Raw genomic sequence first — 19,382 nt, 5'->3', positions numbered from 1 at the left:
CTAGCCCCTCCAAATATTAGGGAATATGATTATTTTGTGGTAAGAGTCTTGACCAAAGGCAGTGGTGGCATTTAACTTCACAAAAGAGGCCTCTGTCTTCTGCCCTCAGCTCTTGGAAGATGATCTTTGTTTGCCCAGAGGCCTTGGGTTAGCCAGTGAATGACTGTGTGATTTAAGGTGGGCTTTAGGTCACATGACATCAGTCCAGTGGAGACTTAAGATCAACCACATCGGCACTCAATTAATCATGCCCATGTAACAGAGCTCTGAAAACTGAGTACTGAGTCTTGGAATAGCTTCCCTAGTACTTGGTACTCTGTATAATTGTCACACATCGATACCGGGAAAGTAACATGTCCTAAATGCACGGGGAGAGAGAATAGTGGCAGTCCTGCATCTCCTAGTTCCCCAGACTCATGAGCTTCTTTCCTTGGCCAGTCTTAATCTGTATCCCTTCCCTGTAAGAAGTTGTATAATACAGTGTATGCAGTATATATTTTAGCTTTGAGTGGGTTCTCTGAGTCCTAGCAAATCATCCCCAGCCATTGTTTTAGGAATCCCCTGAACTTGCAGTTGGTTTAAGAAGTGACTGTGTTCACTCTTAATGTACATTTGGCTGAATTCCTCACGAATCTCTACTCAAGAGGAATCCAAATCATAAGCCCTTTGTTCTAACTGCCAGATAGGTAAGGACTTGCTTGGTCTCTCAGGAAAATAAATGAAACAAATACACACACGCACACACACACTTTGACATAGTTATATTCTCTTTTTACTCCCTTTTATGTTCTAGAATAAAAAATTATAAAGCACGTTTTCTTTCTTTCATGTCTTACAGTCAAGAGAAAACACAGTAGAAGTCCCAAGGGCGCCCGGGGGGCTCACTTAAGCATCCAGCTCTTGGTTTCAGCTCAGGTCATGATCTCATGGGTTGTAGAATGGAGCCCCACGCCAGGCTCCACACTCAGCAGGGAGTCTGCTTGAGATTCTCTCCCTTTGCCCTTCCCCCTGCTCGCATGCACGTGCTCTCTCTCTCAAATCTTTTTTTTTTTTTAAGATTTTATTTATTTTTTAGAGAGCAAGCGAGAGAGAAACAGCATGAGAGGGGAGAGGGTCAGAGGGAGAAGCAGGCTCCCCGCTGAGCCGGGAGCCCGATGTGGGACTCAATCCCAGGACCCTGGGATCATGACCTGAGCCGAAGGCAGATGCTTAACCATCTGAGCCACCCAGGCGCCCTCTCTCAAATCTTTTTAAAGATTTTTATTTATTTATTTGACAGAGAGTGAGACAGCAAGAGAGGGAACACAAGCAGGGGGTAGTGGGAGAGGGAGAAGCAAGCTTCCTGCCAAGCAGGGAGCCCAATGCAGGGCTTAATCCCAGGACCCTGGGATCATGACCTGAGAAAAGGCAGTTGCTTAAAACGACTGAGCCACCCAGGTGCCCCAATAAATAAATATTTTTAAAACAATAGACGTTCCACCAAAAAAAAAAAAAAACCAAACACCCCAAGTTACTGGAATTAGCAGATAAGGACATAAACTATTATAAATATATAAAATAATTAATGGGAAAAGAATAATAACTGGGAGAGAGAAGGGTATAATGAGTTGAAGAGTATTTATCCAGAACTTCTAAATGTGACCTAATTTGGAAATAGTCTTTCACGGATGTAATTAGGTAAGTTAACATGAGGTCCTAATATTGGGCCCTAATCCAGTGACTGGTATCCTTACAAGAAAGGGAAATTTGGACCCAGAGAGACACAGGGGAGAACGCCTTGTGAAGCTAGAGGCAGAGATTGAAGTGATACATGTACAAGCTGAGGACTGGCAAGGGTTACTGGCAGCCACCAGCAATGAGGAGAGAGGCCTGGAACAGACTGTCTCGCAGAACCGCCAGATGGACTAATCTTGCTCAGCCCCGAGTTTGGACTTCTGGCCTCCAGCACTGTTGTAGACTACATTTGTTTTTTTAAGCCATTCATTTTATAGTACTTTGTTATGAGCCTAGGAAATTAATACATGAGGCCATGAGATAGTCTGGGATATGGATGGAAAACTTTTTTAAGAAGACCAAATGGAAATTCTAGATCTGAAAAACACAGTGGTTAAAATAAAAACCACAGTGGATGGGCTAAACACCAAGTTGGACTTCACAGAAGAAAGAATAAGCGAACTTGAAGACAAGTAAATAGAACTTATCCACACTGAAGCAGAGAGATTAAAAAACCACCACCTGAAAACATGAACAACATCGCTTAGCATTGATGTATTCTCAGACTGGGAAGGGTACCTGAAATTGGGATCAGAGTAAGAAGAGGAAGAAAATAGGGCGCCTGGGTGGCTCAGTTGGTTAAGCGACTGCCTTCGGCTCAGGTCATGATCCTGGAGTCCCTGGATCGAGTCCCGCATCGGGCTCCCCGCTCGGCAGGGAGTCTGCTTCTCCCTCTGACCCTCCCACCTCTCATGTGCTCTCTCTCTCATTCTCTCTGTCTCAAATAAATAAATAAAATCTTAAAAAAAAAAAAAGAGGAAGAAAATAGGGCAGGAAGAAATATTTGAAGAAATAAAGACTGAAAAACTTTACAGAAACTCACAACATTCTAAACAAGACAAACACAAAGCAAGGCAACAGCTGAAAACCAAAGATAAAAGCTTACAAGTAGATAGAGGAAAAAGACACATCTTCGTCCATCCTCCCCACCTGCCCTGCTTCCTGGGAGGTGGTGCTTCCTGTCCCCCTGGCTGGTAGCCCTGACCATATCCACAGGAGACCTTGAGGCCCAGGTGACCCTTCTCCATGCTGGTCCCAGCCCCAGGCCTGCCTGCGGCAGCTCCCACAATGAAGTCCACTTCTCGGTGTGGCCGCTCTGGTGCTCTTGCAGCCGCCCTCTCACTTCCACAACTTCCAGTCGGAGCGTCTCTAGCTCTTCAAGTGTGCCTTGCTCCCTTCTGCTGCTGGGAGCTCTCCTCCTTCAGAATCCCTCTTGGCCGGGCCCCCTGGGTCGCAGATGTCTGAAGAGTAGGTTTGCGCCTGCACGGTGTGGGTGCTGACTTCAGTGAAATACACTTGGGAATTCATTCACAAGCCTTGCGCCGTCCTTTCTTCAAACGTAACTGATTGTGGGTGGAGGTGTGGAGGACCAATCAGCCTGTTGTGGGCCTCGTCCGCCTCTCCAGCATCAGCCTGCACTGTGTTCTTTGCTCTCTGTGTTGCCAGCCACGTCCACCTTCTTTTGGTCCGCCTCCGTTCTTTTCAGCCTCAGGCCTTGGCGCCTGTTAAGTCTGCAGTTCTCCTACAGACCTCCTATACAGAGATACCTGTTCATCCACTTCCCCAGCAAAACCTTCCCACACTTCCCTGATTTGGACAGATGCTCCTTAGGGCTTGCCTTCATGTTGTGTCTTTTCCTATGAGGACCTGGCAAAACTGTGACTGTTGTGCGATTATTGTGTCACTCCCCCCCCGCCCCGTGAGCTCTGCGAAGGCAGGAACCCTATCTGGTTGTTCCCATTTTGTATTCTCCAGTCCTAGGCACAGAGCCTGCCGTCCAGGACCTACTCTGCTAATACCTTGTGAGCGAATCGATGGGTGAATGGGTGGACAGTTCCAGGCAGCAGTTGGTGGAGCATATCAGTGGTTCCTCTGGGAGTGACTTTTAGTCCTCAGGGGAAAAAGACCTTTGGTTTCTCTGACTGCCGTATATCATGTGTTTCCCAGGACTGTCTCTTCATACAGAATCTAGGCCCTCTTAGCCATTTCACACTCAGCCCCAGCCTGGCTGTAATGCTCCATCCTGTAACAGCTGCTTTCATCTTCCTGTCTCCACCCTTAGACTCACTGTTCCCGCAGGTGTAGCTACACCTACTGGTGCTGCCCTTAGAAGGCACTGCATATACTCCTTTGGGAGGCTAAAAAGTCATGTTAAAGAAGTGCTCCTGGACTCAGGCAGCCAGGGGTTCTGTGGGAGGAAGAAACCTGCGTCTGGTTGCACTGGCCTCAGAAGTCAGGAGCTGCAACGTACTGGGCACAGATGGGCAAGGGCTCTGGTCCTGCGACACTGCTGTCCTCACAGGGCTTCCTGAACATAGAGGAGGGAGGTCACTTCCCGAGCCACACAGTTGAGAAGAAGCGGGCACAGGAGAGGAACCCAGCTCCGTGGGCTCCAGAACCCAGGGCTCCCTAGCAAGCTAGTTCGCCTGCTTCCAGAGTATGGCTTGGCTTGGGAAATCGGTACCCTACTGACAGTTTCGTAGCAACAGTAGCTTCCCTGCAGACGAGGAGGAGCCAGGAGACTATTCCCCTTCGCCACAACAGGAAGCTGCGGCCCAGCGGGGGCGTAGGGGTGCAGATGGCAGGCCAGCGAGGGCACGGACCCTCAAGCATAGGAGCTGGATCTGTGCCCCCCTCCCCCTGGCGCCTGCGCACTGCAGCTCCGTTCCCCGCCCAACGTCGCCCAACCCCGCCCCGATTGCCCGGGTTTTCAAATTTGAAACCTGCTCCTTTTCCCGCCTGAACATGTTGACCAGCGGAGGGAGAGGGCGGGGCTGCACGCCGCCAATAGTGCTTCAGAAGCTCGCCGGCCCCGCCCCGAAGGTGACGGCGGCGAGCCGCAGGAGGCAGCGGGCAAATGGGCGAGAGTGCCCGCCGGCCCCGCCTCTGCGGCGCCCACGTGCAGCGACCGAGCTGGGGCCTCCCGGACACCCAGGGCCCCCAGAGTACCATTTTAGGTGCAGAGCCTTCGCTATCAGCTTGGGGCTAGAAACTGGGGCCCTGATATACTAAGCAGTCGGTGCGGGGTCGTTGAGCGAAATGGGCAAGACGTGGCCCCCTTCAGCCCGGGGATTCACTCAAAGACTGGGCCTGGAATCGGCGCCCTTAGCAGCCCCGGGAGTCTGAGTGGGGGCGGGCTCGTGGAGGTGGTCTGCTGTTCCCTGGTCCCTTTTCAGGGGGGCGGGGCCAAGGGCTGGGCCGTCCCGGGGGGCGGGGTGTCCCAGGGGCGGGGCCGGGCCCCTGTGTTTGTTGCACCGTGTCAGTTACATTGTAACAAAAGTGGTGCAGCCGCTCTTCGGGCCAGCACCCTAGGCCCGCCGGCCGCCAGCTGTCGCCGACATGGAACCCGTGGCCAGCAATATCCAGGTCCTGCTGCAGGCGGCCGAGTTCCTAGAGCGCCGTGAGAGAGGTGAGGAAGAACTCTTGGCCAGACTCCAGACGGCAACCTCGCTGACACAGGCCTGGGCTGGATTTGGCTCCCAACAAGAAGGATGCATGCATTGCTTTAGGCAGTAGCCCCGGGGCACCCCGCCCTCAACTTGTTGGCGGGGGAGGGATCCCCGGGCTGTCGGACTGGGAGGGGTTGGGAAAATGGCCCTGGCGCCAAAAGCCCTTCCCTGACCGTGCCTTGCCAGGGGCGCCTGCTGGGACCAGCCCCAGCCTGAAGTGGGCTGGGGCTCTATCTGGCAGAAGCTGAGCATGGCTACGCGTCCCTGTGCCCGCACCGCAATCCAGGCCCAGTCTACAGGAGGAGGAAGCGATCCCCCCAAGCTTCTGGCGCGCTGGACAGTGGGCGGTGAGGAGGGCTGAGGATGGTGGGGGGGGGGATGGGTGCCATCCCTCATGGGGCCTCACCTTTGCCCACTTCCTCCTTGTTGCTTGTATCTTCTGGGCCAGGTCCCCTACTCTGGAGGCAATTCAGACCTCTCCTGCTATCTCATCACTCCCCTCGTTCATTCAGGGACTGTTTCTTGAGCACCCCTGATGTGTCAGAAACTATAAACAAGAGACTTTAGGGTCCTCCTTCCACTCACACTCTTGCAGTCCACATCTCTACTCGATTTCCCTCGCAGACTTTTCTCTTTTTCTCAACCCTTTGCACATGCTAATCCCTCCACTTTTAACCCCACTTTGGGTAGCATGTTTCTGGCCCAGCTCAACTGTCACCTCTGTCCAGGAAGCCCTTCCTGACCACTGGTAGGGGGCCTCGTTTGGACCCCACAACCACCTGGGCAGGCCTCTCGGCATTTGGCCCAGGGTCTCTGCCTCTTCCTGCGGACTCCAATGCTCAAGGCTGGCACAAGGTCCCCGCATTAGGCTAGTTTGGAGCCCACATCTATAGTGGATTTTAAGCCCCTGGGACTGGGGGTGTGGGTAGTAGCTGACGCCCCCTCATCCTCCCTGGCATTGGCAGGTCTGTGCACAACGAGCTGGAGAAACGCAGGTGAGTCCCAGCTTTGCCCTGACAGCACTGGGCCCCAGGAACCATCATCTTCCTCTGGCCTTCCCTCCCCTGCTGTCCCTCTGGCCAGCAAGGCTGGGCTGGCACTGCCCTCCAGACTCCTTCCCCCGCAGGAGGGCCCAGCTGAAGCGGTGCCTAGAGCAGCTAAAACAGCAGATGCCCCTGGGGCCTGACTGTGCCCGCTACACCACATTGAGCCTTCTGCGCTGGGCCAGGACGCACATCCAGGTAAGGAGCTGCCACTGCGCCCTGCGGCCAGCCTGCCAGAAGCTGTGAGCGGTATAGTAGGGAGGCGCTGAGTGGAACTGGGGGAGAGGCCCGAGGTCATAGCCCAGCAGTTCTCTGTGCTTTTAGCTTCCATTTGTGCTAAGTAGGAAGAAAAGCAGAAGACCACTCAAGAGGACTGTCCTGAGGCTTGAGTCACTTTGCCCAGTAAACGTTCATGGTTATTATAGCTATTATCAATTCAGTACTAACTGGCAAGTCACTCAGCCTCTCTGGACTTGGTTTCCCCCTCTGTACAGAGGGACATGGCTGTTGAAAACATTCTGATGTGTCATGTGTCAGGGTCCCTAAGGCTGCAGAGGTTTCCCTCTCCCATCCCCCCAAGGCCTCCTGTTCTGAGCTATCTATTCTGAAGCCATTTGGGGAGGCAGTTCCAGAGGCCAGGAGAGGGAAGCCAGTCACCCCTCCTCCCAGCACCCTTCTGCTACCTGGGCTAAGCTCAGTGCCCCCTAGTGGACAGGAGTGGGGTAGCAGACTCAGATTGGGGGGAGGGGGGCAGCAGCCCTAGAAGTGGCCTCAGAAACCATAGAGGCCTTTTCCTGCCCTCCTGGCCCTTTTCGCAGAGGAAGAAATGGGGGCACAGCCAGGCCAAGGACTGAGCAGCACAGCTAATGAGAGGCAGAGTCATAACCCAGGCCCAAGTCCCCTGACTTGCTGTTTCCTTCAACAAGTGTTTATTGAGCACCTGTTCTAGGCACCAGGTGTTGTGGTAGACAGTCCATACGCTATGCAGCAAATAAATCACAGTGCGGGGACTGTGAGCTTTGCCCCATGGTGCCCACGTCCCCTCCTTGTGCTGAAGAACACCCTGGCTTGGTAGCAGGCCCGTTTCTCACATGGAGCTTACCTGGCCTGGTTCTTGGGAGGGATGATGTGTGCCCCTTGGGTGCTGGCTGGCCCATGGGCAGGACCTGGGGATTGCTCCTTCCTCAAAGCCCTATCACCCCTCTCCTGGACTCCCTGGCCTCCTGTGGGCTGTCGTCCAACTTGCCCTGGAACATAATTTGGGGCACATAGATCTGTCCAGGTCTGTTTCCTGCTGGAAACCTTCCATGGCTCCTGACAGGACAGTCTCAGTTCCTTCCTTCCCGTAAAACTGTAGGCCCTTCACAGCCCAGGCCTTGCCACTGGTCTGCTTTTGGTCTCCTATCTTCCCATGCCCTACCAGAAAAGCTGAATTCTCCATGACCTTCCCAGTGTCCCTCTGCTTGGATGCTGCTTTTTGCCCCATCTTTGCATAGACAGCTTACTCATCCTTCTACACCCAGTACAAATGTCCCCTTGCTCAGTTCTCCCTTTCTTGTTGACTGAATGCAGGCTTCTGCCCGCAAGGGCTCTGGTGGGAGAACCCTTGGCCCTCCAGTCCCTGGACCCCAGGCTGGCAGGGCCGGAGGGGGATTAATACTAAAGCTCCAGGGCTCCTGGGAGGTTGACCAGGAGTTACAAACCGGTAGGCTTTGTTTGGTCTGTAGTTTTCTAAAAACTTAAATTAGCTGGCAGCACGTAAAAGGACATTTGACATGAAAAAGTCTGACTTCCAGCTTTTCTTAAATTGGGCCACGTGGCAGCACCAGGCCCGTGTGCGTGTGGCCGGACCCGGCTAGAACCTGGGGGGGCCGCCCCCTTGAGCTGTAGTGCGCGCTCCCCGCCATGCCACAGGCCTCCCCTGTCCCTGCTGCCTGCAGCAGACAGACCCACGTCCCTTGACTAGGCCCTGACGGCCTTTGAGATTGTGGCGCCGTCCCCAGCCCATCAACGCAGCATGCTCCTGGGGCATTTACGTGAGCCGGAGGGCAGGGAGGCTGGCTTCCCCGAGGATGTAGCAGCAGGCCCCTGGGGCCCAGATGCGGTCTGGAGCAGGCAGTGACCAATGGCCGGGCCGTCGCTGGCAGTGCTGTGCTGAGCCCGGGACCTCGCCCCCTTGGGACCCACAGAAGCTGGAGGCGCAGGAGCAGCGGGCGCGGCGGCTCAAGGAGAAGCTGCGCAGCAAGCGGCAGAGCCTGCGGCGGCAGCTGGAGCGGCTCCGGGGGCCGGCGGGGCCGCGGGCAGACGGCCTGGACTCTTCGGGCCTCTCTTCCGAGCGCTCGGACTCGGACCGAGGTGAGTGCCCCGAAGCCAAGGGGTCGTGTGGGCTGAGCGGGCCGCGGCCCCTAACCGGCGGCCTCCCTGTGCAGAGGAAGCGGACGTGGACGTGGAGAGCCTGGCGTCCGGGGCCGAGGCTGAGCTGCTGCGGGGCTTCGGCGCGGGCCGGGAGCACAGCTACTCCCACGGCGGCAGCAGCTGGCTGTGAGCCCCCGCACGCTGCCCTCCGCTCGAGGCCGGAACCCGCCGCAAGCCTCAGGGGCTGCCTGCGACGGACTGAAAGGACCCTTCCGTGGGAACAGGTGCCTGCCCCCCCCGCCCCCCCCCCCGTCCCCCCGTCCCCCTACCCCCACCGCTGGCTGCCGGCCGGTCCTCCTGGGGGAGGGCTCGCCTGTGCTTCCTCCGCGGCCTGCAGAGCAGGCAGCTTGCGCCCGGGCCACCCTTCCAGGCCTTTCTTGTAGCACTTGGCTCTGCTGTCCCCAAGGGGAGCAGAAGACTCTTGGGCCCTCACGTTCATTCCTAGAGAAGGCCCGCAGATACTGGACAGTATTCGCATTAAATTTACGCATCTTTGCTAACTTCCTGTCCGTGGTCTTGCCTGACGAAAATGGGGAACTCCCAGGCACGGACAAACTGGAAAAGAGGAAATGAGATCATAGCCGTGACCGACACCATTCGCTCACGGTACCAGGCAGTGTCCCTCCACGCCTCACAGCTGGGGGCTGCCTGGCCCCGCTTCACAGGTGGCACTGAGGCTGAGTACGAGACTTGCCTGAGGCCCAAAGCCAGGAAAGCGTGCAGTCAAGATTCTAACTAAAGCTTTCTGCCTCCAAGAATTATTTATTGAGTGCCTGTTATGTGCTAGACGCAGTTCCAGGCACCCGGAACACATCATAGAACACAACAAAGGCCCCTGCCCTCGCGGAGCTTACAGTCTAGGCTTCCTCCCCCTGCACACTGTGCCCCCGAGCGAGCCACCGCCCCTCCCTGGGCCTGTCCTTGGCCCCCCGGCTCCACGCGGAACAGGACACCCGGCCCCAACCCCCCCCCCCCCAAGAGAGCAGAAAGGGCTGGAAGTTGAGTTTTACTAGTAAAGTACGAGCAGGAAGGGCAGAGGGACTGGAGCCGGGCCGTCAGGTGTCCCACTGCCCCGGAGCCCGGGCTGGCTACACGAAGTGCTGCCGCTGTTGCTGCTGCTTGCTGGCCGCCTTGCTGGCCAGGTCCTTGGCCTTCTCTGTAGCTGCCAGTGCCGTCTCCTTGGCCTTCTCCTTGGCTTCCTTGGCTGTCTCAACGAGGGTTTTGGAAGGGGCCTCCCCTGCAGCAAAGGGCAGGGGCTGGCTTCAGAAGACACCAAGACGACCCACCTCAACACCCCTCCTCCCTGACACTCCCCGTCTTTGGGCCAGGCGCTGTCCGAAGGGTGCCATTTGCCCCAGGGTACTGATGACGGGTCCCAGGCTTAGAGTGGGGTGGTGACGGCTGTGGACTCCACACCCGGCAGGGCCACTAGGGCCTCTTTTTGTGCCCAGAGCCCCTCACCTTGCAGCTTGGCCAAGATGTACTCAAAGCCCTTCATAGTCTTGGTCACGTTGCTTTTGAACCGGGCAAGACCAAATTCCTGGCAAAAGAAGAAAAGGGGGAAAGATTCTGAGCTTCCCACTGACCCCTAGCCCAGCCTCCATACCAAATGCTTGGGGCCCCAAAGCCCCAGCACCCCCACAACACTGCTCACCTGGACAGCTCTGGAGACACCAAATAAGCTAGAGGAGACCCAGGCTTCCCGGCGGATTTCGGTCCAGCCGCTGTTATCAGAGTTCACACAGTAAACACATCGTTCCTCCACCACCTGTGCAGGGAGTCAGGCCAACCACAATCGCGTGGGAGTCTTTCACTTTATCAATTTGCACATAAGTTGGATCCCCTGCCTCTTTTTCACAGGGTAGGGCAATCAGGTGAAAATTCACTTCCTTCCCTTACTGTATTCCCAACCTTCATTTCAGGAAGAGAGCAAGAACATAAAAAAGGCCATTCTGCTGTCTCAAACCTCTCCTCTGACCCTTTCAACTAAAAGGCATATAGACTCGAGATCAGTAGAGTGTGTGCCAGCTCTAACCTGGCCCTGGACTTTGTCTGAAGGCTTTCTGTGCAGTGCTTTTAGCCTGCCTTCCACCCACTGCAGGGCCTGAGCTCCCTGGCAGGCGAAATGAAAATGGAAACCTGGCAAGCGTCACAGCTCTCATTATCTGACGAGTGACCCAGTACTTCCAAGAGCAACACTTAAAAGACATGTCTCACAGCTGGATCACTATCTTCGTAATTTATAAAAATAGATTACGCCCTCAGGGTAGTCAGCTGTGAAGCCTTCGGAAAACTCTGGGGCAGAACATCAAGGTGCTCGCTCACTCTGTGACCTTGCAGGGCACTTCCTCTCTCAGAACCTCACTTCCCTCTTTGCACAATAGAGAGTAATACCTAGCTCCCAGAGCCACTGTGAAGAAGTTAGCTGAGAAAAAGAATGAGAGCTCTCTGAAAACTTTTAGAGTATTCACATGTGAGAAGATACTGTAGGATGTTCCTTTAACCAAGGGTTTTCCAGCTCTCTTATAGGCAAGAAATCAAAAGGTATACGAATCTCTCCTTCCAAAATCTTAGGTGAAAACCCATTATGTAAGACAGATAAAGTGGAACTCCTTTAATCATCATGGGGTAAGGGGCCCAGATCCTCTCCCCTCTGAGGCACAAACAAACAAACTGCTTATGGCTTGATAGACTCCGGTTTGAAAAATCACTGCCTCCTTCCCTCAGCATCACTTCTGTGGGCGCACACTCTGTGTGTGCCAGGCACAGTGAGGGTGCTCTGTATTTAGTACTTGGGACAACTCTGTAAAACAAGTACCCCTCCCCCACAGTATGAATGAGTTAAAAAACTAACTGGCTGAAAAAAATCATCTGAGTTTACACTCTAGATCTAGCACTCCCCAGTAACCCAAATCTGCTTCAGACAACAGAAGCCCCTTCATGGCTTCCTAGCCACATGTACCTGGAGCTACTTTTGGGGGACCAACGGGGAGAGTAGTCTCACCATCAGCCGGGCGTGGTTGATGTTCCAAGTGAAGGTGGTCATGGTCTGGTTCTGCGGGTCCACAATAGAATCCTCCAGGATGTACACCGAGTGAGCAACATTGGCAGGAAACAGTCGCTCGGCCCAGCGGGGCATCCTGTTGGTCTTGGTCAGGAGACGCCGGGACAGGAGTTTCTGGTCAGGGGTCACCTCCCGGTGCACTATGTCTTCCGTCAAGACATGTTTGCTGCAAGTATCAGAATGAAGGTGACCCTCGGGGGCATGCCGCTGAAAGACTGCCTGTTGGGGTTCCCCTATGGAGCCTCCCCGCCCAGAATGGCCATGCCTTCCCCAAGCTTGCACCGCTAAGTAGTGTGGCTCACACCTCAACTAGAGTCCCTTGCGACTATCCGAGGGCAAAATCCAACTCCCGCCCTCTTGCTGACCGATTCCAGCGGGGACTGGACCTCATGATTTATTACCCCAGTGGAGAACCGCCACAGGCAGAGGAGTAGGCCAGCGCCGGGACTTCCAACCCCAAGATCCCTCCCAACTGCTGTGCCGCCGCCTCTTCCTGTCTCACCACCCCGAAAAGAGAGAACCTTGGACTAGAGCCTCAAGTAAACCACCGCCCAGGCCCGGCCTCCTTCCACTACCTTGCAGGCCTGGCCTGGCCACTTTTCGGATGGGGTCTTCTTACCCTAAAGAAGGCCACAACGGTTCCGACGATGCCCTACCTCGGACTCGATGTCGAGTCTCTCCCGGCCCCACACTTCGATCTCCAAACAGCGAGGGGGGGAGGACTGCTCTTTCCAGGGCCACGTACCTATAGGGATTCGGGTACCGCTGCCAAAAGGCAGCGAACACTTGGTCCCAGGAACTCCGGAGCACGCTCTGGCCCAGGAAATACTTCACCATCGTCCCGGCCGCGGCGGACTCAGCAACCGCGCAGCATCAGGGGTGCGATGCCCGGGGGGGCACGCGGAGTCCGGACCAAGGCTCGGCGCACGCCCGCCAGGCTCGCAGCTCAGTCACCACCGCGCTGCACCCAAGCTGCCGCCGCCGCCGCCATGAGGAGTTGTCGGGCCGCGCGCGCAACTTCCGGCGCTGCAGCGCTGTCCCCACCACTTCCGGCGCCCGCGCACGTGACCCTGCGGCCCCGCCCCTCGCCCTTTACACCGCCCCCCCCTCCCCCGCGGGAGTCGCGGCGCTGCGGGTCGGACCCAGGTTGAAGGGGCCCCTAGGTTCCGTGGGGAGTCCGTGGCGGAGCGACGCCTAAGGCCTGCGAGCGAGCTGGGCGGCGGCATGCGGCGCCGTTGAGGGCGCTGCCGCGCGCGCTCCCAGGCCGCCCTGAGTCCTGGGCTATTCAAAGGAGCAGCAGCGCCTGGGGCCGAGGAGCGGGGCAGACGCGGACGCTGCCGGAGCTCCAGCCGACGCGGCGTCTCCAGTCGTAGGTTGGCCCTTTGGGGTCGGGAGCTGAGGCTTGGGCGCTGCCTGCCCGAGCGGAGATCCGGGTTTGCCTCCCGCCCCCGCTCAGGACCCTGACGCGGGTGAGGCGGCCCCGGGAGCATGAGCGGGCAGCGCGTGGACGTCAAGGTGGTGATGCTGGGCAAGGAGTACGTGGGCAAGACGAGCCTGGTGGAACGATACGTGCACGACCGCTTCCTGGTGGGGCCCTATCAGAATGTGAGTGCGCCGCGCGGGGCCCGGTACGGGTGGGAGGGAGCTGGCTCGCACCCGCGGCCCTGATCACTTCCCCCCGATTGCAGACCATCGGGGCCGCCTTCGTGGCCAAGGTGATGTCCGTTGGAGACCGGACGGTGACTTTAGGTATTTGGGTAAGTCCCCTGGGCAAGCAGTCCTGAGAAAACCCATTCATGATGAGGCTTAGGTTCTCCTGCCTATTACTGGCTGACTTGGGGTCTCGTAGAGGCCATTTTTCTATTTTAGACCCCAGTTTAAAACTAGGGGTCTGGAGGACGTGGTATTAGTTTGCAATCTTGGGGAGTAGCTCGGTAACTCAGGGCTGAGCCGCCTCCCGCCCTTCAGGATACAGCAGGCTCTGAGCGCTACGAGGCCATGAGCCGAATCTATTATCGGGGCGCCAAGGCTGCCATCGTCTGCTATGGTAAGAGGGGTTCTGGCCCGTTCCTCAAACAAGAGGGGGTGGGTGTCAGGCTGGCCTTAGAGAACAGCCCCTGATCCATGGTTGTGTTTTCTGCGTGTCCCGTGTCAAGACCTGACGGACAGCAGCAGTTTTGAGCGAGCGAAGTTCTGGGTGAAGGAACTGCGCAACCTAGAGGAGGTAAGTGCCAGACCTCACCAGACGACCAGGGGCTGGTGGTCCATGGGAGTGACTCTGACCTTGTCTTTTGCCCCAGGGCTGTCAGATCTACCTGTGTGGCACCAAGAGTGACCTGCTGGAGGAGGACAGGCGCCGCCGCCGTGTGGACTTCCACGACGTCCAGGACTATGCAGACAGTAGCTGTTGCTCAGCTCCCTGGGGGTGGGGGAAGGAGGTGGCTTTTTGGGTGGAGCAGAGAAAATAGGGACCACCTTAGCTGCCATGGCAGGATCCCTTGGGAAGGTCTTCTGGCCTCCCTGAAGGTGTGGGGTCCATTAGATTCCCTGAACTGCTAGCCTTCCCCTTTGTATCCACCCCGATTCTCAGGCAGGAGGCTTTAGTCACTTCTCTTTACAGATATCAAAGCTCAGCTCTTTGAAACATCCAGCAAGACAGGCCAGAGTGTGGGTGAGTGCTGTCGGGGGCCTCACAGCAGAACAGGCAGGGGTGCCAGAGGAGGCAGAGAAGAGCCTAGAGGGCTGGGTTACTGGGTGATTCCAGGGTTACTGGCTTTGAGCCCTCACTGACTTGTCCTTTTTCTTGCCAGACGAGCTCTTCCAGAAAGTGGCAGAGGACTACGTCAGTGTGGCTGCCTTCCAGGTGATGACAGGTGTGTGTGCTTCCCCAGCCTCTCTGGAGACTTCCTCTAGGCCCACAGCATCTGGCCCCCTTCACGAGTTACCTGATTCCCAAACAGAATGGTGCTGAGCTGCCACCTCTCTTTGACAGAGGACAAGGGCGTGGACCTGGGCCAGAAGGCAAACCCCTACTTCTACAGCTGTTGTCATCACTGAGTCACCACCACTCACCTGGCCTAGGGGAATTAAAGGAATCCCCCCCAGAAGGGCTAGACCTAGCTCCTGTCTGGGCTTGAGTGGCCGGACGTCTGAGCTACCCCCAGTCCCCAGGGCAGCAGAGGTGGCACCTGCCTGTGCTGGCCCATGGAACGAAGGCAGCATTGGGCTGACTGACGGGCATGAGGAGGGTAAAGGCTTATTTGGACCCCAGGCTCCTGCCCTGGACAGCACTTGTGTCTGCAGATTATTTAAGTGGCTTTTGATTTGTAAATAAAATCAATGCACTGTGAATCACACTCAGCCCCTCTCCCTGCTGTGTGGATTAGGTGCCAAGACACCTAGTTCTTTCTGGGGCTACCACCTGGCCTCACTTCCTATATTAAGGCTCCTCCCAGCTCTTACTCTTTTGGAAGCCAAAGAACTTCACTCCAGGGTTGCATCTGAGATAATGTAGAAACAAAAGGGCTTTTCCTGTTCTTTAGGGGGGACAAAGATAGATAGGTGAGGGGCTGGGGCAATGCGAAGCTCACGCAAGGCAGGCACTTAAGTGATGTCCAGAGATCAAAGGGTGAAGCACTCCTACCTCAGACTGGCTGGTTCTACCACAATTTCTGTCACATCTAGGTCCATGAGTCATGTCTGTGGCTCAGATCCTAAGTTTCCCAGCAACCTACTACAAGGTGGCTTAATGGAAGAAAAATTGTAAGTTCTGCAAGACAGAAAGGTCTTATAGATCCAGATTGGGATCCAATTCAGTTATCAACAGAAAAGGGACCTAAACTTGGCCTCAGTTTCCCATCTGTAAAATCAGGTGACCACTCCCAGTTCAGGGCAGCGAAGATCCTGAGCAAAAAGTAACTCTAGGACTGAATGTTTGTCTTCCCACACTACTCCCTAGAGGGCTTTCTGCTGAAGGGCATGAAGTTCAGGACTAGGTCAGAAGGAAAGACAGACTCCCAAGACTCCCCCCAAAGTACATTTTTGGGTCTTAGAAGTATCAAGTGTTAGGGTGGATAGGGCTGGTACTTCCTGTTCAGCTAAAAAGCATATGGCAGCCCTTTTCCAGTATTGGAGGCCTGGCTGCTTTGCCTCTGCTTTTCCTGCCTTAGGCCTGGGCCAGGTCTTCTGCAGTGCCTAGCACCTATCTCTGAAGAACTAAAACCGTGGCCAGAATGGTCAGACTCACAGTCAGAAAATGCTTTGGTTCCACTTCCTTTTTTAAAACCAATTCCTCAAAATACCCTTCCTTCATGGGTAATGGAAGCTTCCTGTATAGGGGCTGAAACTGACACCAGCTACTCCCAAAAGAAGTGAAAGACATTCTGGCAGCTGGTGGCTGCTGGGAGGAAACCCACACCACTCCTGGAGATGCTTAGAGGAGGGGCTCACCTCCACCATGTCCCCAACCTGGGAACTATCTCAGAGGCTGGTTTCTGCTCTCACCCCAAACCCATCCTCCCTCCTGTTAAGCTATATCTCCCCACGGACAACAAACAACACACAGGGCAAGGGCCATAAGAGTAAAGTTAAACTTTACTTTACAGTAATTTTTTTCTATATACAAAGAATTACAGTACATGTTTATGGGGACTCCTACAGGGCTCCCCTCTTTTTCACTAAGAGTTTCACTTACAGCTGACAATCTATGGGGGGGAGGAGGGGGCAAAAGACCAGTGATGGACCTCAGCTGACAACCCCCCCCGCCCCTTTCTTAAAAATATATAGATCTCTATTGTCAGCTTGTTTCTTTGCCAAGACTTAGAAAGCTGCTCTTCCATGAGCTCCTGTGTGCTGCACTCACCCATCTTCAACACACTCCTCTACACGCACACACAGGCAGCACCCACCATGGACCTGGAGACCGCCTGTTCTCTGCCCCTACCCTGGAAGTCTAAAGCACCACAACCATTCATCTCTGCTCCTACTCCCTGGGCTTATCTCCTGTCCACAAAGCTTTGCTTGACTTCCAGGGTGTTAGACCTGAAGCCCCTCAATAGCCTGATGGTTTGAAAGTCATGGGAAAGCAGCTCTAGAGAAAGGACCATGTAAGAGTTTAACATGATTTTGCTTATGCTGGTAGGAAACATTTCTCAGGCTGTGGATTTCTAATTAAAATAAACTCTTTCCACTTCCTTAAGAAATATTACCCTTAATCTTCATAAGCAATCGAGGTGCTCCCATGAGAGTGGAAGAGGTAGAGAGGGGCAGAAGGAGAACCCCACAGCTGGAGCGCTCTACCAACCTGTTCTAGGCAGTGTGGACGGAAGCTACACCAGGTGACACGGTGACACCAGCCCTGAGAAACTCAATGGCCACCCTCGTCTGGATATAGCATCTCTCCCACCTAGGATTATGCTGACCCACTCCAGGGTCGGGTGCAGGCTTCACTGAGGCTCTGCCTTCTCCTTCTCTAATTGAGCCTCAAAGAAACCATTCTACACAAAATTTCTTCCTCCCAAACAGGAACCTGGGTTTCTCAAGTCACCAGTCCCTCAACCCTTGGCAGTGCTTATTTATACCAGAAAATTAGCACCATCATTACATTTTTTGTGTTCAAAGCAATTATCTATTCTTATTTCAATTTGTACTACAGCAACCTCTGGCCCTGCTGCACTGGCCCTAGGAAGCTCAGCTGAGAGCTAACTGGCCACAGCCAACGAAAGTCCCATGCAGCAGCTACCTAGCTCTAAGTGATCTGGAATGTCTAACACATGAAGCAGCCCAAGCATTATTTAGCAGGGAAAGGGGCTTGTGTCAGCTCCTTTCTTGCCATGATCTCAGGTGAGGAGATTGGGCCACTCTGACCTCCTGGTTGACAAAACCGGAAGAGGATGACAATATCCTCCGAAAAAGCCTTAGGAGAAAACCCACTTTATAGGAGCTGAGGGCAAAATCCATCCACGTTTAGTGCTTTCCTGATTCCTTTCCACAGGGGAATCTGCCAGGACCAGACTTCCTTCCTGCCATTCTGTTCTCATGGTGTGACCTGGGAGTCCAGCTCCAGTGAGATGCTGCTGAGCCTGGGAAAGGATCGCTGATGCACTTCGTGCCCTGACTGTAGTGTGGGGTAGAGAATGTGAAGATAAAATAATTATTTCCATCAATGCGAAAGATGCAGGTTTGGTAGTTGTTCAATTAGAGGATCAACACAGTGACTTAAATCACCTCAAACTCAGTAACTTCAGGGGCAAGCAGACATTTAAAAACTGGGATCCTTCTGTAGCAATGACAGTTATTTTGCTATTAGAATGGGTTTGCTTCAGCAGGAGAAGCAAATGAGGCTTTGAATTCAAATTTCAACAGTTTCCATCAAGTTCTTCTGACTGAACAGGGCTAGGAGAGATATTGGTTCTTTAGCTACCTATGGAAGCTATAACTTCCCCCTTGGAAACGTTTCCTGGGGACTGGCTTAGGGGCACTCTCTCTTGAGATCCTGATTTCCAGGCACTTGGTCAAATACCATCCTGCACAAAGATCAGGAGTTTCTAAGAGAAAAGCTTTCCTTTTAACTGCCAATTCATACCCTCTGGAGAAAAGGTCTCAGTACAAGGCTCCAGGAGAGTCCCCAAGAACTGGCAGGATCACTGTCTCCCCACTGTCCCTCATGCAAGAGTTTCAATTTCCCAGTAGTCCTTCTAACTCTGCTTATTATATGGTGACTGCTTTCTTGATGTTAACAATCTGGTATCAGATGCTGCTATCAGTGGGCCTGACAGCTGAATTTCTACTTTCCATTCTACCTGAGAGTCTTTCAGTAACCCTCACAAAAGCCTGGATGTCCATCTAGATAAAGAACTACCACCCCCCCACTCCCACCCTCTCCCCCAAACTAAGCACAGCTCAAAAGTTGTTTTCCCAGGCAGGTCTGGAAGGACGTTTCCAGTAAATGGTGTAGAATGGAAAGAACCAAAACAAAACCACAAAGTGGCCACTCATGGCCCACCTTTCCCTCACTCCTTGTCCTGTGAGACATATCTAGAGCGGCTGTCAAGTCAATTACCTACCAAAGCCTACTTCAGAGAAGCTATTTCAGGATCAAACTTCTCCACTTAAATTTTTTTACATAGCCTGCACACCCCCCCCCCCCAAATTCACAGTTTATTTCATGAAACAAAGAGCTACGGTAATTTAACACACAACAAAGTGAAAGGAGATTCTGACAGTGCAGTGCGAATATCTTTTTCTGATCACAACTACAGATGACAGGAGAGAAAAGGGCACAGGACTGGCACCAAGCAAACCCTACTCATACAGCCTAAGAGATTAGGGAAAGGGACCTACTAGCTGCAGTTATATACTTATTATTCTCACACATGATAAATACTTAATATAATGAACTTTAATGTTCTGGGTGGATTTCTTTAAAAATATCTTTTCCATGGTTTAAAATTTTTTAAAAAAGAAAATAAGATGCTTTGTTTTTTCTTCCTTTTGAACAAAGAACTTTTCCTCTCTCATGATGTGGGAAGAGAGATAGGATGAAAAGGGGAGAACTAGGTAGGTGGAATTTACAGAGATTTCGAGGTCTAAGTGGGATGCAGAGATAGGCCCCTAGACTCAGGACAGCCCTGCCCAGCC

General features: G+C 54.0%; 3 protein-coding genes across 6 annotated transcripts; 2 read left to right on the top strand and 1 right to left on the bottom strand.

Moving 5' to 3' along the window:
• The first annotated feature begins 2,513 nt into the window (after window positions 1-2,513).
• On the top strand, window positions 2,514-11,529 carry MXD3 (MAX dimerization protein 3). 2 transcript variants are annotated; one of them, XR_004681101.1, is made up of 7 exons: window positions 2,514-5,182; window positions 5,464-5,569; window positions 6,188-6,217; window positions 6,349-6,463; window positions 8,455-8,620; window positions 8,695-8,904; window positions 10,603-11,529. XR_004681101.1 is itself a non-coding variant. In XM_035015105.1 (6 exons), the coding sequence occupies exons 1-6, from the start codon at window positions 5,113-5,115 to the stop codon at window positions 8,808-8,810; spliced, it is 603 nt and encodes a 200-aa protein (XP_034870996.1). In that variant the 5' UTR covers window positions 2,514-5,112; the 3' UTR covers window positions 8,811-9,180. The 2 variants fall into 2 exon arrangements, 1 of the variants encoding a protein (XP_034870996.1); XM_035015105.1 differs by lacking the exon at window positions 10,603-11,529 and having other exon boundaries at window positions 8,695-9,180.
• On the bottom strand, window positions 9,656-12,762 carry PRELID1 (PRELI domain containing 1). The gene is made up of 5 exons (XM_035015100.1): window positions 12,490-12,762; window positions 11,685-11,910; window positions 10,335-10,448; window positions 10,142-10,220; window positions 9,656-9,917 (listed from the first exon to the last, which is right to left on the bottom strand). Exons 1-5 carry the CDS (start codon window positions 12,579-12,581, stop codon window positions 9,769-9,771), a joined length of 660 nt encoding a protein of 219 aa, XP_034870991.1. The 5' UTR covers window positions 12,582-12,762; the 3' UTR covers window positions 9,656-9,768.
• A 95-nt stretch (window positions 12,763-12,857) lies between these two features.
• On the top strand, window positions 12,858-17,908 carry RAB24 (RAB24, member RAS oncogene family). Of its 3 annotated transcripts, none has more exons than XM_035015102.1 (8): window positions 12,858-13,349; window positions 13,433-13,501; window positions 13,713-13,791; window positions 13,901-13,968; window positions 14,045-14,144; window positions 14,365-14,415; window positions 14,555-14,617; window positions 17,737-17,908. In XM_035015102.1, exons 1-8 carry the CDS (start codon window positions 13,233-13,235, stop codon window positions 17,787-17,789), a joined length of 600 nt encoding a protein of 199 aa, XP_034870993.1. In that variant the 5' UTR covers window positions 12,858-13,232; the 3' UTR covers window positions 17,790-17,908. The 3 variants fall into 3 exon arrangements, with proteins under 3 accessions (XP_034870993.1, XP_034870994.1, XP_034870992.1); XM_035015103.1 differs by lacking the exon at window positions 17,737-17,908 and adding an exon at window positions 14,705-15,100; XM_035015101.1 differs by lacking the exon at window positions 17,737-17,908 and adding an exon at window positions 14,737-15,100 and having other exon boundaries at window positions 12,859-13,349.
• Window positions 17,909-19,382: the final 1,474 nt, after the last annotated feature.

The sequence above is a fragment of the Mirounga leonina genome, unplaced genomic scaffold (assembly GCF_011800145.1).
Source record: "Mirounga leonina isolate KUSES-001 unplaced genomic scaffold, KU_Mleo_1.0 Mir_104, whole genome shotgun sequence".
Classification (NCBI taxonomy): Eukaryota; Metazoa; Chordata; class Mammalia; order Carnivora; family Phocidae; genus Mirounga; species Mirounga leonina.
The sequence above is the reverse complement of the archived record's forward strand: the minus strand, read 5'-3'. Positions and strand labels throughout refer to the sequence as shown.